Here is a 13,297-nt window from a genome sequence, read left to right as displayed (position 1 = left end):
CTCTCTGTGTCTGTCTCTCTCTCTCTCTCTCTCTGTGTCTCTCTCTCTCTCTCTCTCTCTCTCTCTGTGTGTCTCTCTCTCTCTCTCTCTCTCTCTCTCTGTGTCTCTGTCTCTCTCTCTCTCTCTCTGTGTGTCTGTCTCTCTCTCTCTCTCTCTGTGTCTGTCTCTCTCTCTCTCTCTCTCTCTCTCTCTCTCTCTCTCTCTCTCTGTGTGTCTCTGTCTCTCTGTCTCTCTCTCTCTCTCTCTCTCTCTCTCTCTCTGTCCCTCTCTTGTGCGCTCTCTTTCTTGCTTGTGCTCTCTCTCGCGCTTGCTCTCATGCGTGCTCTATCTCTCTTGGAGGGGGTGCGCTCTCACACTCCCTCAGCCACATTCATATCATTTGTCGGAAAAATGGTAGGGTCTTTACTACAAGAGCGAGGTGCAGGATGGTAGAAAGTGGAAAGTGATGTTCCACAAGGATCATAACTGGCGCTAAAGTTTGTCACATAAAACATTAACGATTTCGGCTTTGGAAGCAAATTTGCAACTTCTAAATTTTTGGCTGACATCAAATTTTGGGGACTAGGGTAGTCAGTACTGAGACTGCAGCAAATTACAGACAATATTTTTTTTAAATTGTAAAAAATGGGCATTATTGTTGATGAAGTTTAAATAGATAAATGTGATGTAGCAGAAATAAGGAAGTCACTTTATTTCTTGGAAGATGCAAGTCTTGGTGGGGATAGTGGAACAAAGGAATCTCTGGGTGCAAATCATTGCTGCTAGAGGATGTGCCACATGTTATCAAGCCCTAAAAATAACCAATTAAATAATAAGCATTACTTCCAGAGGGATAGAATTAAACAATTGAAAGTTATATTAAACCTGTATTGAATCTTTGTTTAATGTATGCAGTTTAATGCATTGCCATTTTATAACAAGGTTATACAGGTAACTAGAGAGGGTGCAGAAAATATTTACAAAGATTATGCTATAACTGGTGAGGAATAATATCAGGACAGGATTGACTATCTTTGTCTCTTGGAAAAATGGATTGCATGATGGAATCATTGATGGGACATCAGGAGGCCATTTGGCCTATTGAATCTCTCCCTCTTAAAAATTCCTCAATTTTAATAGGACTGAATGGGTAAATAATGTCCCCTCTTGAAGGGAAGAGCATAATCAGAGGCCATCAATATCAGAGACTGACCAGGAAATCCAATAAGCAGGTGAAAAGAAGCTTATTTAGCTGAATGGAAGAATTGAAAGAATTTGGAACATTCCACCACAAGGAGTGGCTGTAATAAATAGCACAGATTCATTTAAGGGGAAACTAGACAAGTATTTGAGTGAGAAAGAAATTAGTCGTGACAGCAATAGATTTAGAAGGTGAAAGATGAGAAAAGGCCCACTGGAGCATAAACACCACCATGAATGGTCAGTCAGCCCAATCAATCTCCTGGCATTTACTTTATATCAAAGATAAAATGGTGATCTTAGTAAGTGACAATTATTCTTAGGACACCAGGGGAACTCTACTGCACTTCTTGGGATTGTTTATATTTACATGAAAGAGCAGGTGGTTCCTTAGTTCAACATCTCATGTAAAAGGCTACGTCTCCAAAAGTGAAGCACTCTTCAGCACTCTAGTATGCATATTTTCTGATCCATTGTTGACCTTATAACTGAAGCAAGAATGCTCCAACTGAGCTAGAATGGGCATTTTTGTGCTTTTCCTTCTTTGGTGTATCTTCGCTGTAGTGAAATTGAGATTGGCTACACAACCTTCTCATATTTCCATTATTTTTTGCCAATTTCTTGCATCCATGAGTCTTTATCCTAGGATTTCAAAATACAACTTTGGGACCATTAAATGTTCTCAATCTTGTGGTCCCCTGTTTGCGTTTTGGTATTGTACGTGAGTTCCTTGACTTATCTTTTAAACTAGACACTGAACAATACTGCTGTCTGTTATCTGAAAACACTGACTTAGAATTTTTGATTTTATTGAGTACAGTGGGACAATGTTTTGACTTTTATATTTGCTACAACCAGTTATCTGGCAGACAAATTGATGGACTAACCCTTTTGTCGCTCCATGGTCAAATCAGACGTGTATCTCTATATTTTCCCATTCTTCAGTACACACTAATGCTTTGCATTGGGTTTTAGGTGTGGTCTCTGGCTGCTGTTGCTACAGACTCCTTCCTCAGTCCCCAATCAGACCCTGATGTCGAGACACCGTGGGCACGACATCCGTTTGGCCGACAGCTACTGGAGTCACTGTAAGATTGATTTGTCTAACAGTAATAGATGTGACAAACTGACCCAATATTCAGGGCACAGGTTGTCTGAAATTACCTAAAACCTATATATCTGAATATCTCAAATTCTTTTTTAACTGTGTAAAATGTGGGTAAATCTAAAGCCTTATTGACACATTGTGCTGTCCTCTTTAAAATTTCTTATTGGACTAAACAGTCATCATTGACGGGTGCTGCAGGACTGTTCGCTGTTTTGGCTTCTGAGGAAGATTAGCATTTGTGTAGACCTTTTGTGATCTTTAGACATCAGAAACACTTCACAGTCTATGTTACTATTTTGAAAAATTGACGACTGTAATATCAGGAATCTGGTTACTAGTTTGTGTAGGTATTACAAAGAGCCCAGAAGAAATTCATGAACGATTCCTAAGTTGAAAAAGTTCATTTCAGTTATTTAGATTGGTGAGGCTGTTGCAGGCCCTTGGAGTAGAGAAATTTGAGATTTGTTCAAGGTATTCAAAATCATGCCAGATCTGAACAGAGCAGATGAAGCAAAACTGTTCCCACTGGTGGAAGGTTAGGAGCTAGATGACATTGATTTATGATAATTGACAAGAGAAATAATGGTAACGTAAAGGGGTAAAAAAACACTGGAAAAACCCAGGAAATAGTTAAGGCATGGAATATACGACCTGAGAATATCGTGGAGGAAGATTCAATCACTGTTTTCCGAAGAGAAAAAATATTCTGGACGATGGAAAAATGCAGCTTGAAACTTTGGCAAAATCCTATTAAATCTCTTCAGTACCCTCCCTGGTGCAATTATATCCTTCCTGTAATGCAGTGATCAGAATGATAGCAAAAATGTAATTGCTGTCTAACCATTGTTTTATATAGTTTGAGCATCATCCCCTATATCTATACTACTAATGAACAGCATTTTTGCCAATTCAACCCTTATCTCTCTATTTTGATATCTTCAGGGAATTGTGCAGGTGCACTGGAAAGTCTCTCTCTCCCTCTTAATTTCTCATTTTCCTACCATTTATTGTGCATTTTCACTTGTTTACTCTGCCAAGACAATCAGTATTGAGAGTTATTCATGATTTTGAGCACTCCTTTTACTTTACACGGATATTTATTCTAATGGTAGCGTTGTTGGGGAGAGTTTGAACTAACTTGGGAATGTGGGGCAGAGCTGATTCTGAGAGAAAGTTCAGCGTGGGGAGATGAATAGCCAGAACTAGAAGAGACAGCACGTGAGTCTGAAAGGTAAAGTATAAGCATAAGCCAGTTAAGGCATAAGGAAGTATGTCAAGGTTGGTTGGTATTTGCTTTAATGCAATGATGAGCGAGTTGAGGGTATAAATTAACATAGGTGAAACAACTCAATATTCCAAGATGTAAGATCTTCAGGCGAGCTGGAGAAGGGCATCGCCATATTGATCAAGGAATCAGCACTAAGGAGAGATGGCATCTCAGAGGGCTCCTCAAATGAAGCTATTATGTGTAGAACTTAAACCAAACAGGTGCAGTCACATTCCTGGGAGTGTACAGTAGGCCCCCAAACAGTGAGAGAGAGAACTAGAGAGGAATATGTCAGGAAATTTTCAGAAAAGTGTAAAAGTAATAGGGCAATGATAGTGGGGGGATAGTTATAGTGTGAAATAAAGCACAGAATTCTTAATGTTTCAGGAAAGCTTTTTAAAACCATTATGTGGAACATCCTTCAAGACGGGGGTGCAGTATTGGATGTAATTTTAGGTAATGAAGCCGAGCAAGTGGTTGAGGTGTCAGTGGGAGAGCATTTTGCAGACAGCAGTCATAACTCAGTTAGATTCACAATTGTTATAGAAAAGGAGAAGGTTGGGCCTGAAATCCAAGTCCAAACTTGGTGGGGGGGGGAGGGAGAGTGGCCGACTTTAATAAGATCAGATAGGATTTTGCCAGAGTGGACTGGGAGATGATATTTTTTGATAAGTCTCTGTCAGAGCATGGGACGCATTCAGGAAGAAAATAGGGAGTGTACAGGGCCAAATGTTCCAATAAGGATAAACAGTGGAACGAATAAACCCAGTGAACCTTGGATGTCGAGGGATATACTGGATTGGATAAAGAGAAAAAGGAAGCTTATGATTGAAATTGAGAGCTAAAAACAGCAGAAATCCTAGAGGAGTATAGAATGTGCAAGAAGGAACTTAAAAAGTAAATTTGGAGAATGAAAAGAGGGCATGAAAGGATAATGGTAGGTAATGTAAAGCAAGTTCTCAAGTTATTTTTCAAATATGTTAAGGGTAAAAGGATAACTTGGGAATGAGTAGGGCCCAGTCAGGATCACAGTAATAATTTGTCAGTGGAGCCAGAGAATGTAGGTAGGGCTCTAAATGAATATTTGGGTCTGTGTTCACTAGTGAGAGGGTTGATTTGGAAAATGGAAATCAGGGAGAGGTGTTATGATATAATTAAATAAGTTAGCCTAGACAGAGAGGAGATTCTGAGTGGTCTGGTTAAAAGTAGATAAATCACCGGAGCTCGGTGCAATATCTCCCATTGAGTGAGGCAAGGGAGGAAATAGCAGGGGCACTGACACTTTTCAATTCCTCTCTGACCACAGGAGAGATTCTTGACAACTGGAGAAGCTAGTACTGTACCATTATTCCAAAAGGGTGGAAGGGATAAACTGGGAAGTTTGTCTAAGCTACCTGTGGGGTAATTATTGGAAGCAGTTCTGGAGACAGAATTATTTGGGCAATGATCAAGCCAGCATGAATTTAAGGTGAGGTCCTGCCTGACCATCTTGATTGAACTTTTTGAAGAGGTGAACAGGTATGTAGATGAGGGCAATGCATTTGACATAGCCTACTTGAACTTCAGCAAGGCTTTTATAAGGTTTCATGTGGAAGACTGATAGGGAGGGCATGAGCCTTTGGGATTCAAGAAACATTGGCAAATTGGATCCAGAATTGACTGAATGGCAGGAAGCAGATGGTTATGGACGTGGGGTACTTTTGTGACGAGAAGCCTCTGTCCTGCACAGATTGAAGTTATTTCTGCTATGTATAAATAATATAGACTTGAATGTAGGAGGGCTGATCAGTAAGTTCACAGATAATATCAAATTTGGTGGTGTGGTAAATGGAGCATTATCTTAGCTTACAAAAGGATGTAGATCAGCTGATCAATAGCAAATGGAATTTAATCTGGATAAGTGTGACGTGATGCATTTGGGCAGGACAAGCAAAGCGAGGGAATACATAAAGAGCATCAGGACCCCGGGCAACCCAGAGAATCAGAGAAACTTTGGTCTGCATTCTACCAGTCCCTTAAGGTGGCAAGACAGGTAGATAAAGTGGTTAAGAAAGTATATGGGATCCATGCCTTTATTAGCCAAGGCATAGAGCTTATGATCAGGATAGTTATGTTGTGACTGTCTGATACGTTGGTCAAGCCGCAGCTAGAATATTGTGTAATCTGGAATCAATATTATGGGAAGGATGGTTTGGCACTGTAGAAGGTCGTCAGGAGATTTACGAGGATATTGCCTGGAACAAAGAGTTTTAGTTATGAATATAAATTAGATAGGCTGGGGTTGTTTCCCTTGAAGGGGAGGCATGATTGAAATATATAAAATTATAGGGGCATAGGTAGGGTAGACAGGAAGAGAGTTATCTCTTAGATGGAGGGTTCAATCACCATGTCCACATAGTTTTAAGGGAAGGGGCAGGAGGGTTCAAGGTGATGTGAGAAAAAACGTTTGCAACCAGAAATTGGTAGTAATCTGAAATCACTGCCTGTAAGGGTAGTAGAGGCAGAAACACTTATAACATTGAAGAGATGTTTAGATGTTTGGTTACATATACAAGGCAACAGGTCCACCACTAAAAAATGGGATCAGAATAGTTAGCTTGTTTCAGACTGAAGCAAACTTGATGGGCCGAAAGGCCTTTATCTGTGCTGTAGATCTCTATGACAAAATGACTAATTATTCCGGATAGTTGAAGTACTGCACTGTTTCTCTGTATTTTTGATGAGGGCATTCTAGATTCACACTGGTAGATTTTTGGCACAAAAAGCATCAAGAAATATGGAGTTACAGCAGGAATAAAGTATGATGTGGAAGTTTGGTCATAACATATTTGAAAAGCAGATCAGGCTACTGATGTATCTGCTTCTTTATTTCTTGTTTCCTTGTACTCCAAACTTTGTCAAACCCTCATGTTTTAACATTAACAGGAGTTGCTATATATTTTGTAGGTTTCAATGGCAGGGCAGATTAGATGGGGAACTGCTCATCTTCACTGTATTTTCGTTTTTGTGATGTTCTTCGACTGATCTGAATCCTATGCTGCTTGGATTGGTTTATCATAGTTACATTTAACATTATTCAAAGCTATTAATAAGCAGATGAGACACTGTTCCATCTCCTACACTACTTTACTGATCTATCTTTAACTATGTGTGTTTTTTCACAGCCTGACTCATTACAGCACAATACATGATGTTCAGACTCTTGCCATGCTGTGCAGCGTGTTTGAGGCCCAGTCCAGGCCTCAGGACTATGGCAGCATAGGACAGCAGGTCCACCAACGCACTTCTCCTTTTTTGCATTCTGTAAGTGTGTGTTTCCTGTCAGCTGGTCTGGAGTATATGCCATTTACTACTCCTACCTTTAATTGCAATTTATAGTTATAATTAGCCACTTTTGAAGCCAGTGCTACAGCTGCTTGCTGCTAGTCATGGTAGTTTGAGTTGGCATAGCCCCAGTAAAAATCTCATACCAATCAAATGGACTGTAAAGACAACAAGAAGCCAGTGGGTAATTACGATTGATATTCGCCTTAGTGTTGATGATGCTATGCTTGTGTTGTGCCATCCTTGGGTCTGACCTTTTTTTAAGCAAGCTCTGGGTTTAGAGCGGTGATGGAAATAATACATTGGGCAACTCAAATGCTTCCATTCCATCAAACACATCAAGACTGTACAGTTGCCCTCAGATAAGTGGATCCAAGTCACCCAAAAGTATCCTTAAAGAGCGGTGGTTAAACTTTCCCATTGAACAATGAACGTTCACCATTCATCGCTTATTGGATGTATTGGTTCACATGGTCACAAGGGAATAAGGTTTTGTTTTTTCAACTTATCGAAAAGACAGAGAGGTGGGCAGAGGGGGTGGGGTTGCCTTGTTAGTTAAGAACAAAATTAAATCTATGGTATTGAATGACATAGTGTCGGATGATGTGGAGTCTGTGTGGGTGGAATTGAGGAACCACAAAGGCAAAAAAACCATAATTGGAGTTGTGTATAGACCTCCTAACAGTGGTCAGGACCAGGGACACAACATGTACCGGGAAATAGAGAAGGCATGTCAGAAAGGCAAGGTTACATTGATCATGGGAGACTTCAATATGCAGGTGGACTGGGTAAATAATGTTGCTAGTGGATCTAAAGAAAGGGAATTCATGGAATGCTTACAGGATGGCTTTTTGGAACAGCTTGTCATGGAGCCCACAAGAGAGCAGGCTATTCTGGACCTAGTGCTTTGCAATGAACCAGACTCTATAAAAGATCTTAAAGTAAGGGAACCCTGAGGAAGTAGCGACCATAATATGGTAGAGTTCAGTCTGGAGTTTGAAAGGGAGAAGGCAAAATCGGATGTAATGGTGTTACAGTTGAATAAAGGTAATTATGAGGGCATGAGAGAGGAACTGACTAAAATAGACTGGAAGCAGAGGCTAACCGGGAAGACAGTAGAGCAAAAATGGCAGGAGTTTGTAGGTATAATTGAGGACACTGTACAGAAGTTCATTCCCAAGAAAAGAAAGATTAACCGGGGAGGGATTAGACAACCTTGGCTGACAAAGGAAGTCAGGAAATGTATTAAAGAAAAAGAGAGATCCTATAAAGTGGCTAAGAACAGTGGGAAATCAGAAGATTGGGAAGGATACAAAAGCAAACAGAGGATAACAAAGAGTGTAATAAGAAATGAGAGGATCAAATATGAAGGTAGGCTAGCCAGTAATATTAGAAATAATAGTAAAAGTTTCTTTCAGTACATAAGAAACAAACGACAGGCAAAAGTAGACATTGGGCCACTTCAAACTGATGCAGGAAGCCTAGTGATGGGAGATAAGGAAATAGCAGGAGAACTTAATAAGTACTTTGCATCAGTTTTCACAGTGGAAGACATGAGTAATATCCCAAAAATTAAAGGGTGTCACGGGGCTGAGTTGAGTATGGTTGCCATTACAAAAGAGATAGTGCTAGAAAAGTTAAAAAGTCTTAAAATTGATAAATCTCCTGGCCCCGATGGGATACACCCTAGAGTTCTGAGAGAGGTGGCTGAGGAAATAGCAGAGGCATTGGTTGAGATCTTTCAAGAGTCACTGGAGTCAGGAAAGGTCCCGGATGATTGGAAGATGGCTGTTGTAACCCCCTTGTTCAAGAAAGGATCAAGGCAAAAGAGGTTAAGCCAATCAGCTTAACCTCGGTTGTTGGTAAAATTCTAGAATCCATCATTAAGGATGAGGTTTCTAAATTCTTGGAAGAGCAGAGTCTGATTAGAACAAGTCAACATGGATTTAGTAAAGGGAGGTCATGCCTGACAAACCTGTTGGAATTTTTTGAGGAGGTAACAAGTAGGTTAGACCAGGGAAACCCAGTGGATGTGGTCTATCTAGACTTTCAAAAGGCCTTTGATAAGGTGCCACACGGGAGGCTGCTGAGCAAGGTGAGGGCCCATGGTGTTCGAGGTGAGCTGCTGGGATGGATTGAGGATTGGCTGTCTAACAGAAGGCAGAGAGTTGGGATAAAAGGTTCTTTTTCAGAATGGCAGCCGGTGACGAGCGGTGTCCCGCAGGGTTCGGTGCTGGGGCCACAGCTGTTCGCATTATATATTAATGATTTGGATGAGGGAACCGGGGGCATTCTAGCGAAGTTTGCCAATGATACAAAGTTAGGTGGACAGGCAGGTATTACTGAGGAAGTGGGGAGGCTACAGAAGGATCTAGACAGGTTGGGAGAGTGGTCCAGGAAATGGCTGATGGAATTTAACGTGAGCAAGTGCGAGGTCTTGCACTTTGGCAAAAAGAATAAAAGCATGGACTACTTTCTAAATGGTGAGAAAATTAATAAAGCCAAAGCACAAAGGGATCTGGGAGTGCTATTCGAGGATTCTCTAAAGGTAAACATGCAGGTTGAGTCTGTGATTAAGAATGCGAATGCAATGTTGTCTCTTATCTCAAGAGGGTTGGAATATAAAAGCAGAGATGTACTACTAAGACTTTATAAAGCTCTGGTTAGGCCCCATTTGGAGTACTGTGTCCAGTTTTGGTCCCCACACCTCAGGAAGGACATACTGGCACTGGAACGTGTCCAGCGGAGATTCACACAGATGATCCCTGGAATGACAGGTCTAGCATATGAGGAACGGCTGAGGATACTGGGATTATATTCGTTGGAGTTTAGAAGATTAAGGGGAGACTTAATAGAGACGTACAAAATAATACATGGCTTGAAAAAGGTGGATGCTAGGAAATTGTTTCCGTTAGATGAGGAGACTAGGACCCGTGGACACAGCCTTAGAATTAGAAGGGGTCATTTCAGAACAGAAATGCAGAGACATTTCTTCAGCCAGAGAGTGGTGGGCCTGTGGAATTCATTGCCACGGAGTGCAGTGGAAGCCGGGACGCTAAATGTCTTCAAGGCCGAGATTGATAGATTCTTGTTGTCTAAAGGAATTAAGGGCTACGGGGAGAACGCTGGTAAGTGGAGCTGAAATGCACATCAGCCATGATTGAATGGCGGAGTGGACTCGATGGGCCGAATGGCCTTACTTCCACTCCTATGTCTTATGGTCTTATGGTCTTATGTTTGTTTTGAGGTAGCAATGAGATTAATTCTGCCGATGGTAGTGAGACGTCAAGTTTCAAATTGAGTGGACAAAGAGTTGAATTGCAAAATATTTTTGTTTGTGGCAAGTAAGGAGTTAATTTTCTGTTTGAGAGGCAGATATATTCTATATAATTATTGTCTTTGGCCTGAGTTCAAACTCTGATCAGATATGTGAACATGTGTATTCTATTAGCAGCAGTGTTTTCTTAGCCCTGTTCTGAACAGTATTTAACGATTTTTTTTTGGGTCTCTTAGTCAGGTTATGCCTCTTCAGGATCCTACTCAAGCACATCTGAAACCACTGTCTGGTCTGCTGGATGGAACATAGGTAAATCAATCCGAGAAAAATGGAGCAGTATGAACAGATGGTTTGCAGTAGAAATGTTCTGACTTCTGGCAGTAGTTAGAATGGGTGGAACAGGTTACACCAGGAGACAATCAAAACTACTATCAGCAGCTGGTTTCTGCAAATGGAGAGCAAAAAAAAATTAAGACACAACTCTCTTACAGTACACCAGCATAATCTCCACAAAACTGTGCTTTATCATACAGTTCATCATATTGTAATCTCTCTCCACTATTTTCTGTTCTGGATGACCGTACATTTCAGCAATATCTAGTTGATCCGACAGTACATAGTGTAATAAGTATAACACTGTTGTGTCCTATAGTACAGCATAATGTAAAACCCACTCCATCCTTTGTGTAGATGTCATCTTTGTTTTTTCAATATTACCTGGATATTTGGAATTGTGGGCCATTGTAACCAGTAAGTGGGACAGCACAAGTGAGTTATTTTCACAACGTCACTGGAGTAATGATATTTTCTGACTGTTCTTGTGAAAGTTCAGAGGACTTCACCACCTGAAAATTAGATTATATGAAATCTTTAAATTTTAACCCATTATGGTCCCTTGTTCCTGACTTACAAGTGTTGCCATTTGTGATGACTAAAAACAAGCTAGCATCTTGTTACTGGCTTAATTGGTTGTGTAAAGTAATTTTCCAAAGTTAGCAAAGGGGTTAGAGTTAATGGGAACTAAATTCTGGAGTGTTAGAACGCTGTATTTAGTTGATGTTAATTGCATGCTTTGTTTTCATCCGAATGCAAAGAGTTTGGTTTTCAACCTGTAACCAAGTCCAGCCCCGTTTTCACTGTGCATACTCAACCTAACTTCTTTAGCTATGGTCGTGTTTTTAAGCTTGGTCTTACATTGTTGGTGTCTGTTTTTGTACCAACTCATTGAGTGTTCTGTTGGGATGAAACAACATGAAGAAAGTTTAAATCACAGCAGAGCTCTCGTGTTTGTCTGTATACCATTGCAAGGCTGGCAATGATCCTGAGGGGGTTATTGCTGCAGTGGCCTCAGATAATGTATAATTAACATACTACACTTTTTCAGTGGGCCGGGAACCAGAACATCTTAATTCTTGGTGTTACGAATCACCAGATGATTATCGGTATGGAAATCACATTTACACTGATCCTAAAGAACGTGAGAAGGAGCAGCATGAAAGGAATAAAAAGTGAGTGAGTATAATTTACCTGTTTTCATATAATATTTAACCAAGACTGGAAAATATATAGTAGCCAACTGTTGAAGCTTGTTTTAGTTTTTGTTCTTTGAAAAAAAAAGTCTTCTCTCCCTCCTGTTGGACTTGATTTACTGAGATCCATTGACACACTCCTCACCCCCTTATATCTTATTCAAGTGACCATAGTTTGTCGTGAAACCCATTTTACTGTGAAAGGTATCGTGCCTTTGTACTCTCATGGGGTGTACTTTCAGGAGCAGTTGTTGGGCATTGATCAGTTACAGACTCCTTGGTTAAATATTACTTCCCCTTTAAATGGCATTTCTGAGACCAATCATATCATGTCTATTGGTGAAAACCAGTTCGTACAAACCAAGAATTAAATATGATTCCACGTAGATCTTTATAGTTCAACTGCTTGCTGGGGTAAATGAGCTGAATTATCAAGAGAGCCTTTAGTGTTGTGACTTTCTTGGAGTCGAGGAAGGAAGGCAGAAAGATTAGTGGTCTGGATAGTGTGCTATAGAGTCAGAGCGTGCTACAGCACAGAGACAGACCTTTTGTCCCAAACTGGTCCATGCTGACCAAAATATCCGTCTGAGCTAACCCAATTTCTCTGCATTTGGACCATATCATTCTAATCCTTTTCTATCCATGTTATTTGTCCAAATGCCTTTTAAATGTTGTTAATGTACCAGCCTCAACCACTTCTGCTGGCAGCTCATTCCATATGCATACCACCCTCCATATAAAATGTTGCACTTCAGATTCCCATTTATTCTTTCACCTCCTAACCTTAAACTGATGCCCTCTCGTCCTCAATTCCCCAACCCTGGGAAAAGGACTGAGTGCATTCACCCTATCCATGCCTCTCATGATCTTATGCACCTGTATAAGGTTCCCCCTCAGTCTCCTATGCTCTAAAGAAAAAGGTCCTAGCTTGTCCAACCTCTCCCTATAACTCAGATCGTTGAGTCCAGGCAACATCCTTGTAAATTTGTTCTACACTCTTTCCAGTTTAATAACATCTTTCTTACAGCAAGGTGACCAAAATTGAACACAATACTCCCAAGTGCAACCTCACCAACGTCCTGTACAACTTAAACATAACTTGCCAGCTTCTATACTCAGTGGCCTGACTGATGAAGGCCAGTGTGCCAAAAGCCTCATGAAACTCCTACCTTGACTTGACTTTGCAAAATGCAAACCCTCACACTTACCCAAATTAAACTCCATTTGCCATTTCTCAGCCCACTTCCCCAGCTGATCAAGGTCCTACTGTAATTTCTGATGACCTTCCTCACTGTCCACAATGCTGCCAATTTTGGTGTCATCAGCAAACTTACTTACCGTGCCTTGTGCATTCTCATCCAAATTACTGATATCAATAACAAACCGTTATGGGCCTCGCACTGACCCCTGACGCACACCACTAATCACAGGCCTCTGGTCTGACAAGCATTTAATTTGTCAGCTTGTCCTGGATTCCATGCTATCTTAACTTTCCAGAGCAGCCTCACATGTGGAACCTGATCAAAGGCCTTACTAAAATCCATATGGAATACGTCTACTGCCCTGCCCTCGTCAACCTCCCTGGTCATTTCAGCAAAGAATTCTAACAATTT

General features: G+C 40.8%; 1 protein-coding gene across 7 annotated transcripts in view; it reads left to right on the top strand.

Annotated features, from left to right (window-relative positions):
* wdr59 (WD repeat domain 59) overlaps positions 1–13,297 on the top strand; it is a 96,315-nt gene that overhangs the window by 71,424 nt on the left and 11,594 nt on the right. For 5 of the 7 annotated variants that reach the window (XR_011952323.1, XM_072547744.1, XM_072547742.1 and 2 more), the window contains 4 exons: positions 2,155–2,267; positions 6,719–6,857; positions 10,392–10,464; positions 11,540–11,663. Coding sequence is in view for 5 of the 7 variants with exons in the window: in XM_072547744.1 (XP_072403845.1) it covers positions 2,155–2,267; positions 6,719–6,857; positions 10,392–10,464; positions 11,540–11,663 (449 nt within the window). In the remaining 2 variants the exon portion in view is untranslated. Of the gene's footprint in view, positions 1–2,154; positions 2,268–6,718; positions 6,858–10,391; positions 10,465–11,539; positions 11,668–13,297 lie in introns of those variants that run through there. The other 2 variants (XM_072547745.1, XR_011952324.1) reach the window with 2 other exon arrangements.

This window comes from Chiloscyllium punctatum, chromosome 26 (assembly GCF_047496795.1).
Source record: "Chiloscyllium punctatum isolate Juve2018m chromosome 26, sChiPun1.3, whole genome shotgun sequence".
NCBI lineage: Eukaryota > Metazoa > Chordata > Chondrichthyes > Orectolobiformes > Hemiscylliidae > Chiloscyllium > Chiloscyllium punctatum.
The sequence above is the reverse complement of the archived record's forward strand: the minus strand, read 5'-3'. Positions and strand labels throughout refer to the sequence as shown.